Source organism: Ochotona curzoniae, unplaced genomic scaffold, assembly GCF_017591425.1.
Source record: "Ochotona curzoniae isolate NIBS_2020 unplaced genomic scaffold, NIBS_Ocur_1.0 scaffold_4506, whole genome shotgun sequence".
Lineage (NCBI taxonomy): Eukaryota > Metazoa > Chordata > Mammalia > Lagomorpha > Ochotonidae > Ochotona > Ochotona curzoniae.
Window position 1 is genome coordinate 80,158,283 of NW_024467119.1, and position 21,312 is coordinate 80,179,594.

A 21,312-nucleotide genomic window follows, 5' to 3' on the forward strand; every position below is an offset into this window, starting at 1 on the left:
TGGAAGAGGCTCCTGGCTCCTGGCTTCGGATCCACTCACCTCCGGATGTTGTAGCTGATTGGGGAGTGAATCATCGGACGGAAGATCTTTCTCTTTGTCTCGCCTCCTCTCTGTGAATCTGACTTTCCAACAAAAATAAATCTTTCAAAAAGAATTCCTAGTCTCATAATTTTATTGTCTCCGATAGAGAAGAATCTTGTTCTGAGGCTTGCTGTATTTCTTCAAGTTGACTTTTCTTCTTTTGGCATGACTTTGACGCTGTGGTTGGCTCACAGCCGTGGCAAACCGTGTAGCAGGGCCTGGAATGAATAGGCATTGAGTGTGAGATCCTGTGCTAACTTCAGTAGGAGTTATGCCCAGCATTTGCTGTTGGTTCCAGAGGCTTTCATTTCCACAAATTCCCTCTCACGTCTCCCCTGTTGGCTCTGTGGTTTCCTTAAAAACGCCTTGTGTGGACAGAAGCCTTGTGGCGCTCTGAGCATTCACGCACTATTATTGCCTGGCGTCCCGCTGGTGCAGTGGCAAGGGGTGGGCTGGTGCAATGGGCTCCAGCCTCTGCCCTCGGACTGTGGCCGTCATGCATATTGCTCAGCTCCGAGGTTCCCTTTGGTGAGAGAGAGGAGCAGAGGACGACAGGTGTGGGTGATTTCTCGCCCCTTCATTGCGTAAGGCTCCAACACAATACGTTCCCTTTGCTGTTGCGGCCTTGGTATGGAGAACGCTCTTGGTCACATTTGGGATGGTTATTCTCCCCATTCCTTTGCCCTCGAAGTAGGAAAGGTTTTCTTGGCTCCTCACCATAAGAACCTGCTGGGGTTCCTGGAAGTCAATGCTACGGAAGTACAGGGCACAGGGCACCGCTGAGACCGTGGTCCCTGGGAGCTTCTTGTTCTCACGTCCAGCAGTTCTTCCTGGCAGCTCTTTGGCAGCAGCAGCTTCCGCCACCAGAGGCAGGTCTTGGCTGGCTCCTCCTCATTTGTCTGTCTCTGGAGATTTTCAGGCTGCCACTTTTCCCTATGTGTCCAATTCTCGGGTAGGTCCAAGGAAAGCAGTGGGTACTTGGTTTGTTCATTTCCCCCCCTTCGCTGTAAAACGAAAATGAAGCCATCCGAGATTTTTGTTAGAACTGGAACCAGAAAACTTTCCTATTTTCAAAATTTCTTCATTTTACTGATTAGGAAACCAAAAATCATGTGGGTAGACAAGGAGCTACAACCTTCCAGTTCCCAAACTGGTACCCACCCATTTACCATCCTTCTTCTAGCTCCTGCATCGCAAAAGTCAGCCATGGACGCAGCCTTGGAAACAGCATGTGACACAACGGAAGTGCGTGACAAGGTTGAGTACGCAGATGTATCGCTCTTGACACAAACAGAAGGAAGCCCAACCCACAGAATGTAGATCACCAGCCCAATAGTCAGTTTAGTGTCATAAGAGCATTGAGAGAAGGAATCTTTCACCAGCGAACCAATTTGGTAGGGTATGGTGAAGTTCGCATAAATATCATAGATGGACTATATCCTGAATGCATTCGGAGTCCGCTAGTGGCAGCTGACACCCACGTCAGTCATCATGGGAGACTTTCCCACACAGCAACGGCTCTTGTTGGCAGCTCTCCCAGCTAGGTCCCTGTCTCAGGTGTTGGTCTTTTGCAGAGAAGGAAACCATAGACGGCAATATTTAGGGAACTTGTTCTTTATAGGACAGCAAAGGACTAGTGAGGTTGGATTCCAGCCTTCTCTCTGCAACCAATTAGCTCTCAGACTCTGGCCAAGTTGTTTAATCTCTGCGGCATATTTTACAAAGGGGGATAAAAAATAATTACCTACCAGGGTAACTGAGCTAATGTACCAAAGGCACTTGTCACGGCCTTAACAATAGTCACTCACGTATAAATTGTTATGTGCTCATATAGCAATTTTATATATTATTATGGTAATTACAATAGTTATAATGGCAACTATTATTATAGTAATTACAATTAATACATTACTAATATGCTGGTGGAAATTACAGTATCACGTCATATAAATAAACTTTATTATATGGTCCTTCTAGAAAAAAGTCAGAAACTTCATGAGTCTTACAAACTCATTCAAAGCTCTCAGTAGTTCTGATGGATCCATAGCATCTTGGATGCCAAGAGAAACAATTGGGAAGCTTGCTTCAGTGTAGAGGAGCTATTTATTTTACCTCTACCATTTATGGAAATACACTTGCCAAACTCCATCCCAAAGGCATTAGGTTGGGTAATGCATTAGGCCTAGTGTCTTTTTCATTGTTCATATGGAACATAGTAAGCAAGGTAGAAACCAGTGATAGAATAGGCTACTGGTGCCCTCGGAGTCATTTCTAGCTCAAGTGGTTGTAGACGTCCTGAAGAATTCCTGCAGAGGCTGTGTTCTGAGGACTGGCTCTGCAAGAGAACTCTTGAGAGGGGAACAGAATAGGTTGTCCAAGGAGTTTTACAGCATTGGGGGGGGATCAGTCTCCCATGCTGGGACTCAGCGGGGAAGGCATTTCTGCTTCTTTGGGACAGGGCCAATAACGGGCTGGTGGCTGAGGACACAGTTCAGAGTCCACCCACGTCTCCGAGCTAATCCAGTAGTTTCCGAGAGGCACGCCCGAGACCCGATCAGTCTCAAACTGCCACGGGGCATCTTTGCTTAGGGCCTGGCTCTGACAAAGTGCCAGATGGGATCACCCCAAGAAAGGCCATGATCACAGTCACCCGATCATTTGCTGGCATTCCCTATGGGCACTGGCTCTTCCACTTCCCGTCCAGCTCCCTGGTAATAATGCACATGGGAAAGTAGTAGAAGTGGGCCCCCTGCCCACCATGTAGGAGACCTGGATGAAGCTCCTAGCTCCTGGCTTTAGTCTGGTTCCATCCTGGCTGTTGCTGTCATTTTTGGGGTAAAACCAGAGGAAGATCTTTGTCTTTCTTTTTCTCTGTGACTGTGACTTTAAAATAAATAAATGATCTTAAAAGAGATAAAATATGGCTTCAGCTAACTAAGAATTGGGAGGCTCAGGAACGCCTTCCTGGGTCCACCATGCCTGAGCTACCTAGAGTCAGAATACCAATGGCCTAAGGCCTGGAAGGGGCTGCCTGACTCCCAGATAGGCCTAGCTGTGGCCAGGTCAAGCCAGTGTGTGTGCTGTGCCCTAAATGGTGCAGTGACCACATCTTCAATGAGTTGACATAGGAGCAACCTCACCCATGACAAGACAAGGACAATCTCTGTGCAATGGGCCACTTTGAAAACCGTCCAATAAAGATGGCAGGAGACTGGGCTGGCACAGTGTGAAGGCCACATGTTTATGTGGCATTATTCTTCCAAGGACAGGGAGTTTCCTGTGCGAAGTCCACAGCTATGGGAGAGTGCAGACAGGACATTTTTCCTGCCTGAAACCCAGAAATCATTATCAACTGCAAAGATGGAAGAGAGCTAGTGGCTGATTCTTTAAGAACCTAGGGTTTTTTTTTTTCCTTATAGAAAGATCCCATAAAATTTATTCTAGGTATTTCCATTTTGTAGATAAATACATCATAGTAGATGTTAAAAGAGCCTTTCCCTCACTATGAGAGTGAATAACAGTGAGATTTGGGGCTGGAATCCTTCGTTTAAAATGTGAGGTCAGGGCCCGGTGGCATGGCCTAGTGGCTAAAGTCCTTGCCTAGAATGCGCCCAGGATCCCATGTGGGTGCTGGTTCTAATCCCAGCAGCTCCACTTCCCATCCAGCTCCCTGCTTGTGGCCTGGTAAAGCAGTTGAGGACGGCCCAAAGCTTTGGGAGCCTGCACCCGCATGGGATACTTGGAAGTAACTCCTGGATCCTGGCTCTGGATTGGCATAGCATCAGCCGTTGCGCTCACTTGGGGAGTGAATCATCGGACGGAAGATCTTCCTCTCTGTGTCTCCTCCTCTCTGTATATCTGACTTTCTAATAAATAAATAAATCTTTAAAAAAAATGTGAGGTCAGCACAGCATTTGCAGAAGTGCGTTTCTATGGAAATGGAAACCATGACCATGGAGGCACCTGAGTGTGACTCAGACGGCGCTGGGAGCCCTAATCCGTGCCAGCACGGCCCAATCCTACCCCCACCAAGGCCACTGGTGAAGTTGTTCACCTGCCAAAAGTCAGCTGAATAATTCATCTTTGGCATCACTGACCTTTGATGCCAGATTGCTGCTGTGGTCCGAGGCGTGCTAACGTGGGTCCCGTGCAGGAGCAGATGATGGTGCAAGGATCAGGGCCCTGCCGCCCAGGTGGGAGACCCAGATGGTGCTCCCCACTTTGGGTTTGTCACAGCTATCTGGGGGCAAAACTGCTCCTGTTTGAGCAACGCTGACTCAAACCAGAGCAGTCGGGCGACAACAAGGAAAGGGCAAACCAAGCAGCCCAGTTGGAGGCGGTGTCCAGCAGCCCAAGGTGACTCACGTTGTAGGACCGGCTGTGCCTCTGTCTCCACTGCACTAACACGATCTGGGCGACCACCAGCACAGAGAGGAAGATCAAGACCATCTCCACGTGCATGGACTCGTGACCTCGGTGCAGCTTGTACATCCGCTGCTGCTGCAGCCTGCAACAGGCAAACGAGGTCATCTGGAGACGTCCTCAAGCCACTCCCATGGAGTACAAAACCCGGGCTGGGCTCGCCGGGGCGTCAAACGCAGCGGCTGGGAAGATTTCACTACAGTGCTGTCCCTGACTCTCCTCCCTCGGCTTGGCTTGGGGAGGGGAAGTTGATTCCATCAACAAAACCAGTCCATCTCAGGCCTTTACAGTTACATATGGTTTTGGCCTCTGCCTGGAAGACCTGGGTACTGGGTACTGGTACCCAGTGAAACAGCAAAGGGCCCCATGCAAATCCCAGGGGCGCCCCCTGCTGGAGGAAGTGTAGAAATGAGCTCACAGAGCCTAGGCAATACTTCTGCCCAAGTTCAGCCTCTCTGGCTTAGAATGTGCTGGGAGGTACCCAGATGGATGCAAACCTCTTCAGGACGGGGCAGAAGTCCCACTGAGAGGCTCAAATAAAATCACGTGGTGGGGTGGGTGTTGGGGTGAATCAGATTAACCTGCCTCTTTTGGATGCATGAGTTCCCTATCAGAGAGCCTGGGTTCGAGTCCTATCACTTCTTCCCAACCTGGTAATATAACTGGGAAGAAGCCAATGATGGTCTAAGCCACTGGATCACTTCCACCCTGTGGGGGACCTGGAAGGGGTTCCTGGTTCCTGGCTTCGCCCCAGTTTTTGTTGGCCTTTGGAAACTAAACCAGCAGAGGGAAGGATTCTCTGTTTTTCTTTCCCTCTTTCTGTCTCCCTGTTAACGAAATAAAAAGCTTCAGTCTTGTACCACTGAAAGACGAATTCAGGAGAAAAAGATGATTTCTAGAATCTCATAAAAGCACATACATTTGTTCCCATGAAGGAGTGGGAAGAAAAATGAGCTTTGATAGTGCTAAATACAAAAGAAATATTCGATATTCTATGCAAGTAATGCAATTTGACCTAAGGCGTGTTACAGGGAGTGAATTCATCACTCACCTACTATGGGACTTACTTAGACAAGTAAGTTTGTGAGAGCAATCTGTTTGTGTGGATGTAACAAAAACATCTCAAGCGGGTTAGCTTCCATAGCAGTGATCTTAAAAGTGTAAACCGGGCCCAGCAGCGTGGCCTAGCGGTTAAAGTCCTCACCTTGAACGTGCCAGGATCACATATGGGTGCTGGTTCTAATTCCAGCAGCTCCACTTCCCATCCAGCTCCCTGCTTGTAGCCTGGGAAAGCAGTCGAGGACGGCCCAAAGCCTTGGGACCCTGCACCCGTGTGGGAGACCTAGAAGAAGTTCCTGGATCCTGGCTTTGGATCGGCATAGCATCGGCCGTTGTGCTCACCTGGGGAGTGAATCATCGGACGGAAGATCTTCCTCTCTATCTCTCCTCCTCTTCTGTATATCTGACTTTCCAATAAATAAATAAATCTAAAAAAAAGTGTAAACTGATATATGCATGTAATTATTATTTCCTATTTTGAGTAGGAATATATTTATCATGGATTCCTATCATGCAAAAAACAAAACAAAACAAAACAAAAACAAAACAGCCCGTTGTTTTCTTGGATTTGCTCTGGTGCTCACAGGCCGTGATCCTCTGCAGGTCTCAGTACGCAGGGAGGCAATCCACAAAGAAAAGCAGTTGTGTCATGAGCCTCCCACAGACTGCGACTCCACAGCTCTGTGTTCGGAAGGATGTGTCAAAGCAGGTGCGTGGGACTGCACGGGCCACTCTGTGAAGGCGTGAGTCTGTGCAGCCTGGTCTGCCGTGCCCTGTGGGCCACCCTGTGAAGGCGTGAGTCTGTGCAGCCTGGTCTGCCGTGCCCTGTGGGCCACCCTGTGAAGGCGTGAGTCTGTGCAGCCTTGTCTGCCGTGCCCTGTGGGCCACCCTGTGAAGGCGTGAGTCTGTGCAGCCTGGTCTGCCGTGCCCTGTCACCTACACCTGGCCCTCAGCCTCACATTCTCTGTCCCTGTACACTTACAAATCAAATGATGACTTCCTTCAAATTTCTCAAACTGTGAAAGCGGAAATCTAATTTTTGGTAAAACAACCATTAAAAAAAAAAAAGAACAAACCAATACTTACTTCCATGCATCATCGACAGAAACCTTTGTATGAGAGACCTGGAAAACAAACCAAAAGACTCTTACGAAAGTTTCCTTGTCTTGTCTGTTAAAGCATTTAAAGGGAAATGCAAACTGTGAAAAACAGTGGTGTTCTCTAGCACTGGAATAATGCAGGATGAAATACAAATAAAACAATGCGCTTGCAGAACTGACACAGGGGGCTGGCATTGTAGTGCAGTGGGTTAAGCTACTGCCTGATGTTGGCATCCTTGATGAGGTCTCCCACCTGGGTGGCAGGGACCCAAATACGAGAGTCATCACCGGGTGCTCACATCAGCCCATCACAACAGGTTGCGCAGTGAAACCGGGGAACACACAACAGACACGAGAGACAAAAATGTCAAAGAACGAAGAAGGCCAAGAGAGACAAACATTCTAAAAGAGCAAAATACATGAACAAGAAATTCACAAAAGAAGACATACAAAGGAGCAGAAAAGTGATGGAGAAAAATGTTCCAGCTCACTACTGGTAGCCGTGTTGAACTTAGAAACAAAAACCCAGGCAAAAGCAAGGCCTTGCAGAGAATCCAGACCAGTCCTCATCCCAAGAACACTGTCCTGAGTTGGCCTGTGTCCACCCATAATGGGTATGTCTGTGTCTTAACCCCCACTGTTTGTGAATGTGACCATATTTGGTAACAAAGTCTTTGCAGAAGTAATTAGGATCTTCAGCATAGGTTCTAAATCCCATGTCTGGTGCCTTCATACGACAAAGGAGAAGGGGTCTTGATTTCCCCAAGACCCAGGCATAGTAGAGCAACACGAAGCCACAGGAAAGGAGTGGTGTGGCCACCAGCCAGAACCATGTGCAGTCACTTGGAGCTGGAGGAGACGAAGAAGGACTCTCCCTGATGTGTTACAAAAGAGATGGCTCTGCCCACTGGCTTCCTAAACTCTGAAAAAATAAATGTCCATTGTAATGCGGATAAAATTGGCATGTTCCTTCCAAATAAAAACAAAGAAATCTCTTTAAAAAAAAAAAGCATCCGAACTGGCATAATGACTTAACCGGCTAATCTTCTGTTGTAATAACCCCAGGTATACCAGTTCGTGTCCCGGCTGTTCCACTTTCCATCCAGCTCCCTACTTGGAGCCTGGGAAAGCAGCAGAGGAGAGCCCAAGGTCTTGGGACCCTGCACTCACCAGGGAAATTCAGAAAAAGCGCTTGACTCCTGGCGTCGGATAGGCTCAGTTCTGGTTGTTGTGGCCATTTGGGGAATGAACCAGCAGATGGAAGATCTTTCTGTAGCTCTGCCTTTCCGACAAAAGTGATTAAAATTTTTATTTATTTTTACTGGAAAGTCAAATTTACAGAAAGAAGGAGAGACAAAGAAAAAATCTTCTGCCCTCTGGATTAATCCCCCAAGTGGTCACAAAGGCCAGAGCTGAGCTGATCTGAAGCCAGGAACCAGGAGCTCCTTCTGGGTCTCCCACATTATGTGCAGGGGTCCAAGGCCTTGGGCCATCCTTGACTGCTTTCCAAGGCCACAAGCAGGGAGCTAGAAGGGAAGTGGGGGCAGCCAGGACATGAACTGGCACTCATGGGAGATCAGCACATTCAAGGGAAGGACTTTAGCCACTAGTCCACTATGGCAGGCCTTGATTTTTTTTTTTTTTTTTTTTTTAATATCTAAGGTAGGCTGTTACCCCAGGGGCTGCAGCTGGAGGGGAAGAATGGGGAACAGGAAGATGCTGTCTGCCCAGGAAGGGACATTGGGAGCTGGGGTCTGGATCATGAGACTGTAGGCTGCTGTGTGTTGGTTAACTCATGCATTTAATCACTTGGTATTAATGGAAGCCTTGTCATTTGACAGATTCTGCTCCAGCAGGTGGAAGGCCAGCAACCAGCAAGATGGAAGGCACAGCTTGGTCAATCAAAAGAATATAGACAGGCAGCAGCGGGTGAAGTAGAGTAGGATGGGGCACTGTCACGTTTGGGTTACTCAGTAACTCCACTTTCCTTAAAGTCCGACTGAGACCAGCCCTTCTCAAATTTCTCTGTGGGACTCTACTGCATCACCCTGGGGTGCAGTTAAGATGCAGCTTCTGGCTCGGGTCCTCAGGGTAGGGACCGAGGCTCCCACCTGATGGTTGTTCCCCGGCACCCGGGAACCAAGGGGCAGGCTGCACCCGGGAACCAAGGGGCAGGCTGTGCATCCCACTCAGGGTGGAGTTAGCAGAGGGGCTGTGCCTCGTGAGGGTAGCAGGCAAGCCCCAGACGAACGGACCCTCCCCCGTCCTCTGGCCTGCAGAGTTCTCAACACACAGTCCCCACGAGTTGCATTTGAATCCAGCTTGTCAATCATAGCCTTTCCAGACAGCTGCCCCATTCAGAAAAGAAAATCCAGCTGCCGAGGTTAGGGTTTGGCACGGTGGTCCAGCTGCTGCTTGGGATACCTGCACATCATACTCAGGTGATGGCAAACAAGCAGCTCAGCCAAAACCCATCGCCTCCCGCAACGCCCAGTCTCCGATCCCCGAGCCTCTGCCCAGGATGGAGGAGGAGGGAATGGCTACGGATGTCTCTGCAAGGCGAAGAGGGTGGTCGGGGCGGAGGGTGAAACAAGTAAGCAAGAAAGCAAGGACGGAAGGGAGGGCAGGGAGAGAGAACCAACGGTAGGCCCGCTTACACCTGCCCGGAGGCCCTAACCCCTTCCGACCCCAAGGCCGGAGCACACTCGTGTGAGCCTCGGGGGTTTGTCCCGCAGCCTGCGTCCGTCGCGAGCCCGGTACCTGCTTGAGCTGCGGGGGCGCCTCCAGCACTGCTGTCCCCTTGCTTGCCGCCGCAGGGGCAGCCATCCTTCGGGCGGGCGCCCACGCCCACCAGCGCGCAGCCTGGCCGCGGAGAGTTTGCGGCGGTGGCGGCTGCAGCTCCGGCCGGTGAGACACCGGCCCCTTGGCGCTCTGCGTGCGGCCGGGCCGCCTCCGGAGCAGAGGGGCAGGCGACCCCACGGCCGCTGCTGGGAGCCACCGCGCGGGCCGGGGGCTCGGGTGGTGGAGCGCGTCCGCCAACCGGCGTCGCTGCACCACGTCGCGCGCCCGTCTGCTGCGCTGCTGCGCCAGGGCCAGCTGGGTGTTCCCCAGAGGACAGGGTGGAGGCGGGACCCGAGGTGGGTAGGAAAAACTATGGGGATGTAGAAGCCATGCGAAAAGAAGGGAAGGGAGGTGCGGAAGAGGGGAAGGGAGAAGGAGAGAAAGGGATGTTTTCACAGGTGTTCATTTTAACAGGCGAAGGCACATGGTCGCGCACCTGCTCAGCTATCCTAGCTCTCCCCCCACCCCTTGCTGCAGGAGGTGCGTGATTCCCCAGAATCAGCCACAGCTGGTCTCCCTTCAGGGGTGCACCCTCTGTTTACACCGAAGGACTGAGCAGAAACACTTAGGCGGGATGGTTTGGGACGTAAGTCATGGCATACTGTGAACTCATCTGGACCGCAGGAAGCGGCTTACTTCACTCCAGGTCGTGATGGCTAGGATCTTCAACACCTGCAGGGACCTTGCGGTTGGATCGTTAACTGACCACCAAGACACAAGTGTTTCTACTGTTGAGGAACTGAACACCCAGATGGGCTTAGAGCCGAATGAACATTCAGGTACAACTCATCGTGGCACGTGGCTGAGTTTTCCAGCCTTGGCTGTGAAAACAGAAGCCCATGGGGGGCTTTTTGATCTCAGATTGCTAGATGAGAGCCCCCATCCGCACCCCAGCCCCACCCTTGCTGGAATTTCTGATACAGTAGGGCTGGGTGGGGGTCTGAGAATTTGCTGGGTACATTTCCAGCTGATGTGGCTGCTGTTGCCTGCATTCCAAGACTGGCCTGTGGCACAAGCAGGGCCCTGGGAAGAATGTTCCAGACAGAGGAATCAGGATGGCTGAGTCTCCAGCTTGGAGAAGGCCCGGTGCAGTGGCACAAATGCAGTTCCTCTGGTAGGTGCTTCCTAGGTGTCAGATACTACTCCAGGTAGTTTGGCTTGAGTTAGCTCGTTGAGTCCTCCTGACAACCCAGCAAGATGTAAAGATAACTCCAGAATATCCTTAAACATGTCTGCATTCTTTGAAGCTAGTCAAATTTGTATATGAAAAATAAGTGGGTTGTGGTGCAGTGAGTGAAGCCACTGCTTGTGACATATCCCATATCACAGTGCTGGTCCGGGTCCTTGTGGCACCCCTGCCATTCCAGCTGCATTTTGATGTATTCCGGGAGACAGCAGATGATGGCTCAAGGTACAGAACGGGACACATGTGGGATAGCGAGAGAGACCCATGGTGTAGGCACTGGCAACAGTATAGTCCGTTTTGTTGAGGGCACCAATCTCCAGACCGTGCGGGCATCCCTGGCGAGCATCGCAGAGCATGTCTGAGCTCAGAGATTCTGTGCAGAAGGCACCTGTTCCTCTGAATCAGAGGTGGACCTGTTCTTAATGGGGATGGGGCGCTGAAGCCGGTTCCTCCTTGGGCGATGGAAAAGTCTCAAAGAAGTGGTGAATGTTGCCTTTCTGTGTGTGCAGAGTCCTGACTGTCACACTGGCATAAATCCTGCAGAACGGCCCAGCGGCTGATTCCTGAGTTCCCTGTGTTCGCTGGCCCTTTGCCCTAACTGGATAAAGCTTTGTATCCTCTGCTGAAATCTGCTTTGGCTCAGGCACAGAAGCTCTAGACAAAGGAAAGATACTCAACTTTTATTATTTCATTCCCAACTGTTTGTCTTTGAGTATTATAGACTTCTAGCATTGGGGCGGGGGGGAGGGTGAGTGTGGGAGGCAAAAAATGGACAGGGCTTAGGCATACTGTGGTTACATAATATGTGAGCTGGCTCAGACCCTCCTAAGTATGATGGGTAACATAGAAGGAGCATATTGCTTTTTATTATTTATCTTATTTTTTAAAGATTTATTTTTTATCGGAAAAGCACATTTATAGAGAGAAGGGGAAACAGAGAGAAAGATCTTCTGTCCAATGATTCACTCCCCAAGTGGCCGCCATGGCCAGAGCTAAGCTGATCCAATCCAAAGCCAGGAGCCTCTTCCGGGTCTCCCATGCAGGAGCAGGGTCCCAAGGCTTTGGGCCATCCTCCATGGCTTTCCCAGGCCACAAGCAGGGAGTGGAAAGGGAAGTGGCCCATATGGGATCCCGGCACGTTCAGTGCGAGGACTTTAGTCACTAGTCACACCTTCCCCACACTGCCTTTTAAGCCATGGCCTTCCAAGTGCAGGTTGGAACACAAGCTGTTTATAAGGTGGGGACCCTTGATATCCATGTGTGTTGGCCCAGGGTAGTCCCACAGCCCAGGGCCATGTGGTTTAAGCTTAGGTAGCAGCTGGTTCACTGAAATAATGTTCCCCAAAACTCAGCTTCCAGGTTCTGGGTTTTCTGATTCATTGAGAACAGGGGGACAGCAGTGTGGCAGCGTCCAGCGGGCAGTGTGTGTGGTACCCGTGTCCTCTGGGGAGGTTGGTACATGCCTGCTTTGAATTGAATGGCTTACACTGCAGCGTTTAGGACAAGCCAACATTTTTCAGTTCTGTTGGGCCTGAGAAAGAAAAGGAAAAACTCCTTTTTTAAAAAAAGGAAGAGGCAGGGCCCGGCACGATGGCGCAGTGGTTAAGGTCCTCGCCTTGCACGCGCTGGAATCCCATATGGGTGTCGGTTCTAATCCCAGCAGCCCTGCTTCCCATCCAGCTCCCTGCCTGTGACCCGGGAAAGCCGTCGAGGACAGTCCAAAGCCTTGGGACCCTGCAGCTGCGTGGGAGACCTGGAAGAGGCTCCTGACTTCAGATTGGCTCAGCTCCAGCCGTTGAGGCCGCCTGGGCCGAATCATCGGGCGGGAAGATCTTCCTCTCTGTCTCTCCTCTCTGTATATCCATCCGCCTTTCCAATAAAAATAAAATAAATCTTTAAAAAAAAGGAAGAGGCAGAAAACAAACAAGCAAGCAAAACAAAAACAAAACAACAACAAAAGCACCGCTGTGCTCTCTGCTCTCCAGCAGGCAGGTTCAGCTGGGGTCACTGGAGTTTATTGAGTGCAGGAGTTCTCGGCAGGAGGGGAACCAGGGAAACCACAGTTCGGGCCTTGCTGGGACTTCCCTCCAGCCCCTCCCCTTGTTTTCTTTCCGCCTCTGCTTCCTATAATAATCTTGTTTTATGAAGTTAGAAGCCAGACGGCCTGTCCTAGCCATAAAAGTAGTTAATATTTGTCAAACTCCTACAGTGTGCCCAGGGCGCGAGTCTGATGTCATTTGCTCCTCACACTGACCCCATACAGATGGAGATGTGTAGATCAAAAGAGGGGAATTGCTTTCTGCATCACTCTCCTCGGGGTTGCGTTAGCCCTCTAACCTCTAGGTCATGAGGCTGGACCCCTGCTTTTTCAGGGGTGCCTACAGGAACCCCTGTCCTGTGTTACTGCTTCTAATAAAAACCGGGAACTTGCTGTCCTAATTCCTATACTGCTTGATGACCAAGATCATACTGTACTTCTGTTGTGCAAGTCATATAAAGCACATGGAATGATCTGATTTATGTATTTGAGTGATAAGGAGGAGAGAGGGAGGGAGGGAGAGAGAGAGGAAGAAAGATGATTGACCTGCTCATTTATTCCCCTAATGCCTGCAATGGCTTGGGGCCAGGACAGGTCAGAACTGACAGGCAGATACCCAGTCCAAGTCTCGTAGGTCCCCGACACAGGTGGTAGGCACCAGAAAGAAGCTGAAGCCAGGAGCCAGATCCAGGAATGAACCCAGGCGCCAAATATGGGATGAGGGCATCCCAAGCCAGCTGCTTAATTGCTAGGCCAGATGCTTTGCCCGCATAAGTAAATCCTCTTGAAAGAAAAACACTGATTTTATTTTCTCCTGATTTCAGATGTTTGTCCTTCTAGTGGGCTTGAAACAAGACCAGTTGTAAAAGCACCAGCAAGAAGATATCATTGTTTTGGGGTGTCTGGCTTTCTTTCTTTCTTTTATTTATTTAAAGGCAGAGTTAGAGAGAGAGTCCATCTTCTGATTTACTTCCTAAATGGCTGCTATGGTTGGAGCTGGACTAGTCTGAAGTGAGGAGCTAGAGCTTCTTTCAGGTTTCCCATGTGGATACAGGGTCCCAAGGGCTTGGGCCACCTTCTACTGCTTTCCCAAGCCACAAGGTAAGGAGCTGGATGGGCAGTGGAGCAGTCAGGACTCGAACCAGCAAACATTCGGGTTGCTGGCACTGATACACCACCATGTTGGCCCTGCGAGTTTCGTTTTTTTAGATGAGTGTATTTGTTGGAAGGTTTTGGAGGCCATCCTAGATACGGTGGTTAGTGCATGGGTAATTAGGGAAGAAGTGGGCTTTGCTAGCTGAAGATTGTCCTGAAGATATCGTGAACATCCTTTAAGGTGGCAATGATTTTGAGAGTAACTTTTATCATTTTGTGAAAGTGTAAGACAGTCACTGGGTGGTCTAATGGCCTGAAAGGCATGAATCACCCCTCGCCTGCTGCTTTTTGGGACTACTTTGGCGAGAAAACCCCTCCACTGCCACCGCTTTCTCTCTCTCTCTTCTGGTTGACCTTATGTTCATATCTGTGTAAATAATTACTACTGATTAAATGAAATCTAAACATTTTCTGTACAATTCCTGAATAAAGAATCCATGGAGAAGAGCCTGGTGCCATGGCCCAATTGGCTAATCCTCGCCTTAGAAGCGTTGGGATCCCATTAGATGCTAGTTCATATCCCAGCTCTTTCACTTCCCATCCAGCTCCCTGCTGGTGACCTAGGAAAGCAGCCAAGCATGGCCCAAAGCCTTGGGACTATACATCCAAGTGGAAGACTTGGAAGAAGCTCTTGGCTTTGGATTGACTCAGCTCCAGTCATTGTGGTAATTTTGGGGGAGTGAACCAGTGGATGGAAGATTATTTCATCTCTCCTTCTTTTTGTAAACCTGCCTTTCCAATATAAATAAATAAATCTACTTAAAAAAATGTTTATTGGGGCCCAGCGCGGTGGCGCAGTGGTTAAGGTCCTCGCCTTGCATGCCCGGGATCCCATATGGGCGCCAGTTCTAATCCCAGCAGCCCTGCTTCCCTTCCAGCTCCCTGCTTGTGGCCTGGGAAAGCAGTCGAGGACGGCCCAAGGCTTTGGGACCCTGCACCCGTGTGGGAGACCCGGAAGAGGCTCCTGGCTTTGGATCGGCATAGCATAGACCGTTGCGCTCACTTGGGGAGTGAATCATCAGACGGAAGATCTTCCTCTCTGTCTCTCTTCTCTGTATATCCGCCTTTCCAATGAAAAAAATAATAAAAATAAATCTTTAAAAAAAATGTTTATTTATTTTTATTTGAAAGATGGAGTTAGAGAGAAGGAGATACTGAGAGTTCTGCCCCCCGCCCCCCACACTGATTCACTCTCCACATGACTGCAATGGCCAGAACTGGGCTGGTTGGGATTCAGGAGCCAGGAGCCTCCTCCAGGTCTCCCACACAGGTGCAGGGACCCAAGGATTTGGTCCATCCTTTACTGCTCTCTGAGGATTTTAGCAGGAAGCTGGAGAGGAAGTAGAGCAGCCAGGACACACGCTGCTGCCTGTATGGAATGCCAGCACCATAGCAGAAGATTAGCCGGCTGTGCCACTACACCAGACCTGTTTCTACATAATAAATAAATAAATTAAATAAATAAATAATTTATTTATGTGACAGGGAGTAACAGAGGAAAGAAACACACTCATGTACACCCATGCACAGATTTTGTTCATTCACTCCCCAAACTACCTGTACTGCAACACTGGTAGTTGCAATTGCTGGGTCAGTTCTGTCTCCAACCCTTCTTATACAAGCCAATGGATATTTAGGCCCAGTCCAACCCTGCCCACCACACACTTGATCCTCATGTATACCAGTGGAAACTTTAACCTAGTTGGAGTGACCCCCAATGACTCCCACTAGGCCCCAGCCCTGGGTCCTGTGTGTGCTAGTATGTGCAGCAGACTGGTCCAGTCTGTCCCAAATCCCATTTAGCTCTCGTGCATGTCAGTGGGCACTGAAGCCTAGCTCAACTCAACCAATCTCACTATCCAGCCCACTCTCATGCTGGTAGGTGCCGTTGCCTGTCTAACCAGGCCCTCCCCCAGCCCTGGTTCTCATGCTCACCAGTGGGAGTTGTGGCCCATCAGGGAGGAACCCACTGATTCTCTACTGGACCCACTCCCAGTCCTGGATCTTGCACTCTCCAGGTAGTTCTGCAGTCTAGCTTGACAGGATTTGCCCCCTAGTCCCAGGACTTGCCAACTGGTGCTGTGGCAAAGCCCAACCAGCCTGTCTCCATCCCAGTTCTCATGCTCACCAGCAGGGGCAGTGGTCCAGCAGAGGAGACCCCTCTGCCAATCTCATACCCTCTCACCCTCCCCCTCCTTCTCTGGTTCTCACGTGAGCTAGTAGTGCTTGGTCCAGTCTGACATGGCCTGCTTAACCTTAACATTTGCCGGTGTTGCTACCTACCCCAGCCCAGCCAGGCCCCAGACCTGGTCCCGATGTGAGTTGGGTGGTGCTGTGGCCCAACTAGCCTGTCCTACACCCCGTGCTGGTTCTCAGTGGGTGTTATGACCTGGCCCAGCTTGGCCAGCCCACAGACCTGACCCCAGTGTGTGCTGGTGGGTACTGTAACCTGGCCTGATCTGTGCTGCCCCAAGCAGAAGATCTGACAGGGCTTGGGTAGCTTGGCTCAGGTTATGGGGCCCACATGTGTGGTGCGGATGGGTTCCTGAGCTCAGGGAAACTGATGTGGGTACTTTGGTCCAGATCCTAGGGCTCAGCTTCTAGGTGGGTATTAGTTTTGTGAACGCTGGGGTGGAGGATCTGACAGGGCTTGGGTCTCCTGGCCCAGGTTCAAGGGCCTGCATACTAGGTAGGTCTTGGGTTCGTAGGACCCAGGGATGGGGGATCTGGTGAGGCTTGGCCCGGGTCCCAGGGCCCTCCTACTAGGTGGGTGCCAGGTTCATGAAACCCAGGGGTGGGGGATTTGGTGGGTTCAGGTCACTTGGCCTGGGTCCTGCGGCTTAGCTTCGAGGTGGATGTGGTTTATGAGCCCCAGGGGTGGGGAGTCCAGCAGGGCTTGGGTCTCCTGTCCCGGGTCCTGAGGCCTGCCTACTAGGTAGATGTCAAGTTTGTGTGCCCCAGGGGTGGGGAATTCGGTGATGCTTGGAACACCTGGGCCAGCCACTTGGACTCGCCTACAAGAACGTGCCCTAGATAATAAAAATGTAGTGGACACAGGCCCTGTTGTAAAAGGTTAATATGGCAGCACATTTGGTGCTGTAGCAGAACAGAACCAACTACCCCAAACAAACGATAACAGCAAAAAAATCTCGGTAAATGGAGCCAATGGACATTGGGAGGGTGACATCATCCTTAGATCGGTGAAATTGGCAGCATTTCAGAACTATCCAAACCACTTGGACAGAACCCTCGGAATATGTACACATTGAGACTCTGGGTTGATACGAGGTAGCAGTTCCTCATCCCTGGGTACCAGAACATGTGGAAAGTCATGAGTGGTTTTCCCCTTTGTCTCGCCATTCCTCCAGGAACAAGAAGAAAGGGCAAATTTGGAAGCAATGAGTTCACCCAATTTTCCCTAAATCTTGATCCTTCCCACTCTGATCAACCATGTAATCATTATTAAACAAATGATAATAAAATAAAATAAATTTATTTAGCTGAAAGGCCAAGTAACACAGAGATCTTCTGTCTGTTGATTCACTTTCCAACTGGCTGTAACAGCCAAGTCTGGGCCATGTCAAAGCCAGGAGCCTGGAACTCTATCAGTTTCCCATATGGGTAGCAGATGCTCAAGAACTTGGGCCATCCTCTGCTGCTTTCTTGGGTACCTTAGTAAGGTGTTAGGATGGAAGTGAAGAAGCTGAGACTTGGACCAGCACTTTGATACAGGATGCTGACACTATGAATGGTAACTTAACAGGTGGTACCATAATGCATGCCCCCTGGATTGGCTTTTCAATGTAACCCTCTGTCAATAACATTGAGAACTGAAAGGTGTAAAATCCAGCCGAGTTAGCAGTTGATGAGAGGATAAGTAACAAAGACTGGAGGATATTTTGCAATAAAACAGATCCTTTTTAATCCTGTGATTTTTATCACACAGCTTTGTGTATGGGGGCAGAGCCTTTGTCCTTTGGGTCAAACCTCTTACTCATTTAATTTCTTCTTTAAGATTCATTTTTATTGCAAAGTCAGATATATAGAGAGGAGGAGAGGCAAAGATCTTCCATCCGATGATTCACTCCTCAAGTGACTGCAACGGCTGGAGCTGAGCCAATCTGAAATCAGGAGCCTCTTCCAGGTCTCCCACGCAGCTGCAGGGTCCCAAGGCACTGGGCTGTCCTCGACTGCGTTCCCAGGCCACAAGCAGGGAGCTGGATGGGAAGTGGGGCTGCTGGGATTAGAACTGGTGCCCATATGGGATCCCGTTGTATTCAAGGTGAGGACTTTAGTTGTTAGGCCACCGTGCAGGGTTCAGAATTTCTTCTTTTTAAAACAGTCATTTATCAAGCAATTAAAAGGAAGAGAATCTGAAAAAAAAAAAGGAGATTAAATGCATAGGAAATATATCCTTTAGTGCCCTTTAACTTTTCTAAGCAGCTCCTTGCTTGGGGCATTTAGTTTTGTTGATGGAACACGAATCCTGTTAGGCTCAGAAAGCCAGGTTGCTCTATTTGCTTCCTTTTCCTGGTAGTGGGTGAAATTCACTTTTCATTGACCTGCAAAAGAAATCTCATGTTTGAAAAGATCATTGCTAATATCACATCACGATTACTTTGAGAACAAATAAGCCATGTACATTTGAACCACTATGGCAAACCAAACAATGAGAGAAAAATGAAAAAGCAAGCCGAGATCTACCTGCTGTGTCCCAAGCACGTGACGTTGGCTCACAGCTCATTAAAGATGGGAAGTGGAGGTGAGGAGGGCAGTTCGGAAAGCTCATCAGGAGAAGCAGATGGTAGCCTGAGTCCACAGCTGAACGAACACAGCCGAAGGAGTCTGCCTCCAGAGCTGCATCTCATTAGGCAAGCACCTGCCTCTTGGCTTGGCTAAGGAGAAGGCTTTCGGACAGGTGGGTTTCTCCCAGGTGGCATCTTTCCATTGGTGCTGATGTTTTGTATTGTTGCTTCACTCTCCTGAGTCCCGAATGCGTGGTTTACTGCTCCCCATCACTCCCCCACTCCACCTTTTCCAGTGTCCCTAATGTTGTCCCTTTTCAAATGTCTAAAGTGAGTGCTGGCCTTGGCCCAAAAGTCCCTCCCTTATAGTGTAGGGGTGCCTTGTGGGAGCAAAAGTGGAGTCCAGTGAAAGTGCCAAGGAAAACAAAAGGAGCTACCTGAAGTCTACTGCCCAGCCAGTGGACTCTGTTAACTTTTCATGCTGGAAGATTTGAAGGGCTTTGCATGCATGATGTGTGCTCACAAAGCTTTCCAACTCAGCTCTAAAATGCCATCAGAGAAAGAAGCCCAGGAGTCTGCTGCCATACCATCCTGAACAGACCTGATTTTGCCTGATCTCAGCAGCTGAGCAGGATCGGGCCTGGCTAGTGCTTGGGTAAGAGAAAGGATCACGAGAACACCAGTGACAATTTCAAATGGGAAAACTGCCACGCTCACTCATTAGCCACTCTCTGACTTTATGTAGCTTATCAGATACAGCAGATTATAACTGTGGCTATTTACATTCAGTCACCCAGGTAAGCTTTGCAAGAGCAAGGCCTGTTTGCTGGAAGGGTGTGTATGTGTGAAGATGTTTCTGTGGTTTGCTTGGAAGTAGAACAGAAGCAGACTTGTTAGCTGTCGCACCTGCTCCAGTCTTGGCTGACACTTGGGGTGTGCACCAATGCTGACTGCTCTCCCTGAGTTGCTTTTCCTTGTATATCCAGTACATTTTCTGTGGTGGTCCCATAATCGAAGAAGCGTTTTGCATGAAGGAAGCCTCTGGCTCCTGGCTTTTGATCAGCTCAGCTCTGGCCATGGGGAGCATGTAGGGAGTGAATCAGCAGATAAAAGACCTCTCTTTCTCTGTCAATCTGCCTTTCAAATAAAAATAATATAAATCTTGGGGGGAAAAAAACCAAAAGGAGTTGGAGTTTCAGTGAGGACAGAATCCTTGCAGCAGGAATAGCATCCTTTTAAGAGACCCAAGGAGCTTGTTTGACCCTTCTGCCGGGTGAAGGCACCTACCATCTACAATGCAGAGGACGGACCCTCAACAGACACCGCCCTCTGCTGGCCGCTCGTGGACTCTAGAACTGTGAGAAATAACTTGCTAGTGATTCATGAACTATCCAGAGTGGTAGTTACAGCAGCAGCAGTGGACCAAGCCAGCACGTGTGGAGTGCCTGTCTTCCTTGTTACCCATGCTAGTTTTTCACTACTCCCTCCCCACTGCCTTCCTTTCAGTGAATCTCTCCCAGTCCTGGCTGCCTTTACCTGAGGGTCAGTGTTTCATTTTGGGGAAGGAGTTAACATTTTTGCAAGGGTTATTTTTTTTCATTGCAAAGATCGGAGGGAAGGAGCAGCAGAGCTTCTAAAGTTCATGGACCCAGGTACTCTGCTGCATATGGAGATGAAAAAGAGGCAACCCTGGTTGGAACTTGCTGCTCTCTGCTTCCCACAGGGTTTTCCAAGCCAATGAGATACGAGACAGGCACATGGGTGGGGTGTGTGGGGGAGACTTTTCTGAGTCCCTTGAGCAACAAACCCATTTTCCCCCAGAAGTGAGTGCTCAGCTGCGGGGCCCTCCCACGCCTACTAGGGAGACAAAGACAGAAGACAAGGACTAGGTAAAACAGGAAGTTTATATATACAAGAATATAATGTTTATCTGAAATATTTACAATGTTGGTTAAAGCAATATTTTTACAACTTTTTAAGGTCAACTACCATGTATATTACAGATAAGCTATAAAAGTTTAATTTGCAAAACGTAAGTAAAAAAAATGTCTTAAACTAGGTTTAAAAGTACTCAGATCAGTGATAACACTTATTTGTTTTGCCCTTTATTGCAAGGAACGGTTAGTGTATTTCTCATAAGTGGTACTGCTATAGCTGGAATGTGATACAGGCACCGGTTTAAGTTGTAAATGACACACGGATTGTTCTAAAACTTAGAGCTTGAGTCTCAGGCCTGAAGCAGGGAAAATGTTGAGATAACAGCCAGCTTTATCTCAACGGGGCTTTGCTTGTGACCCACAGGTTTGGGCCACAGGAAAAAAATAGATCAATGTGCCAGCTAGGGTACCCTTCATAGGAAGCGAACATCTGTTGACTCAATCCAAACTGGAAAAAAAAAAAATTCAGAGCCAAGTCCTCATTGGACCTACTCAACACTAGCTTTAACGTGAGCCATTTTAGAACTTCATAAAAATATTGATGGCTTTATTCGTTTGGGTGGTTCTAGAAGGTTTGAGTAGACAACCTTTCTTTCCTGAGGCCTCTTGGGGCTTTACAGCTCAGGGAATCCTGGGGATGTGCGACAGGCAGGGGGACGCAGGTGGCCCTAGGCTGGGGCTGGCGCCACCGCGGCCGCTGGGACTGTACTTGGGCAACCGGACCTGTGTGAGTGCAAGCTGATGCGGT

The 21,312-nt window shown here is 49.5% G+C and overlaps 1 protein-coding gene across 1 annotated transcript in view; it reads right to left on the reverse strand.

The window, feature by feature from the left end:
* Positions 1-9,488, reverse strand: part of RNF175 (ring finger protein 175) — a 42,281-nt gene extending 32,793 nt beyond the window's left edge. The window contains exons 1-3 of the mRNA XM_040966603.1: positions 9,423-9,488; positions 6,649-6,686; positions 4,447-4,588 (exon numbers count right to left, since the gene is read on the reverse strand). Coding sequence (XP_040822537.1) covers positions 4,447-4,588; positions 6,649-6,686; positions 9,423-9,488 — 246 coding nt within the window. The remainder of the gene's footprint in view (positions 1-4,446; positions 4,589-6,648; positions 6,687-9,422) is intronic.
* Between the last annotated feature and the right edge of the window lie 11,824 nt (positions 9,489-21,312).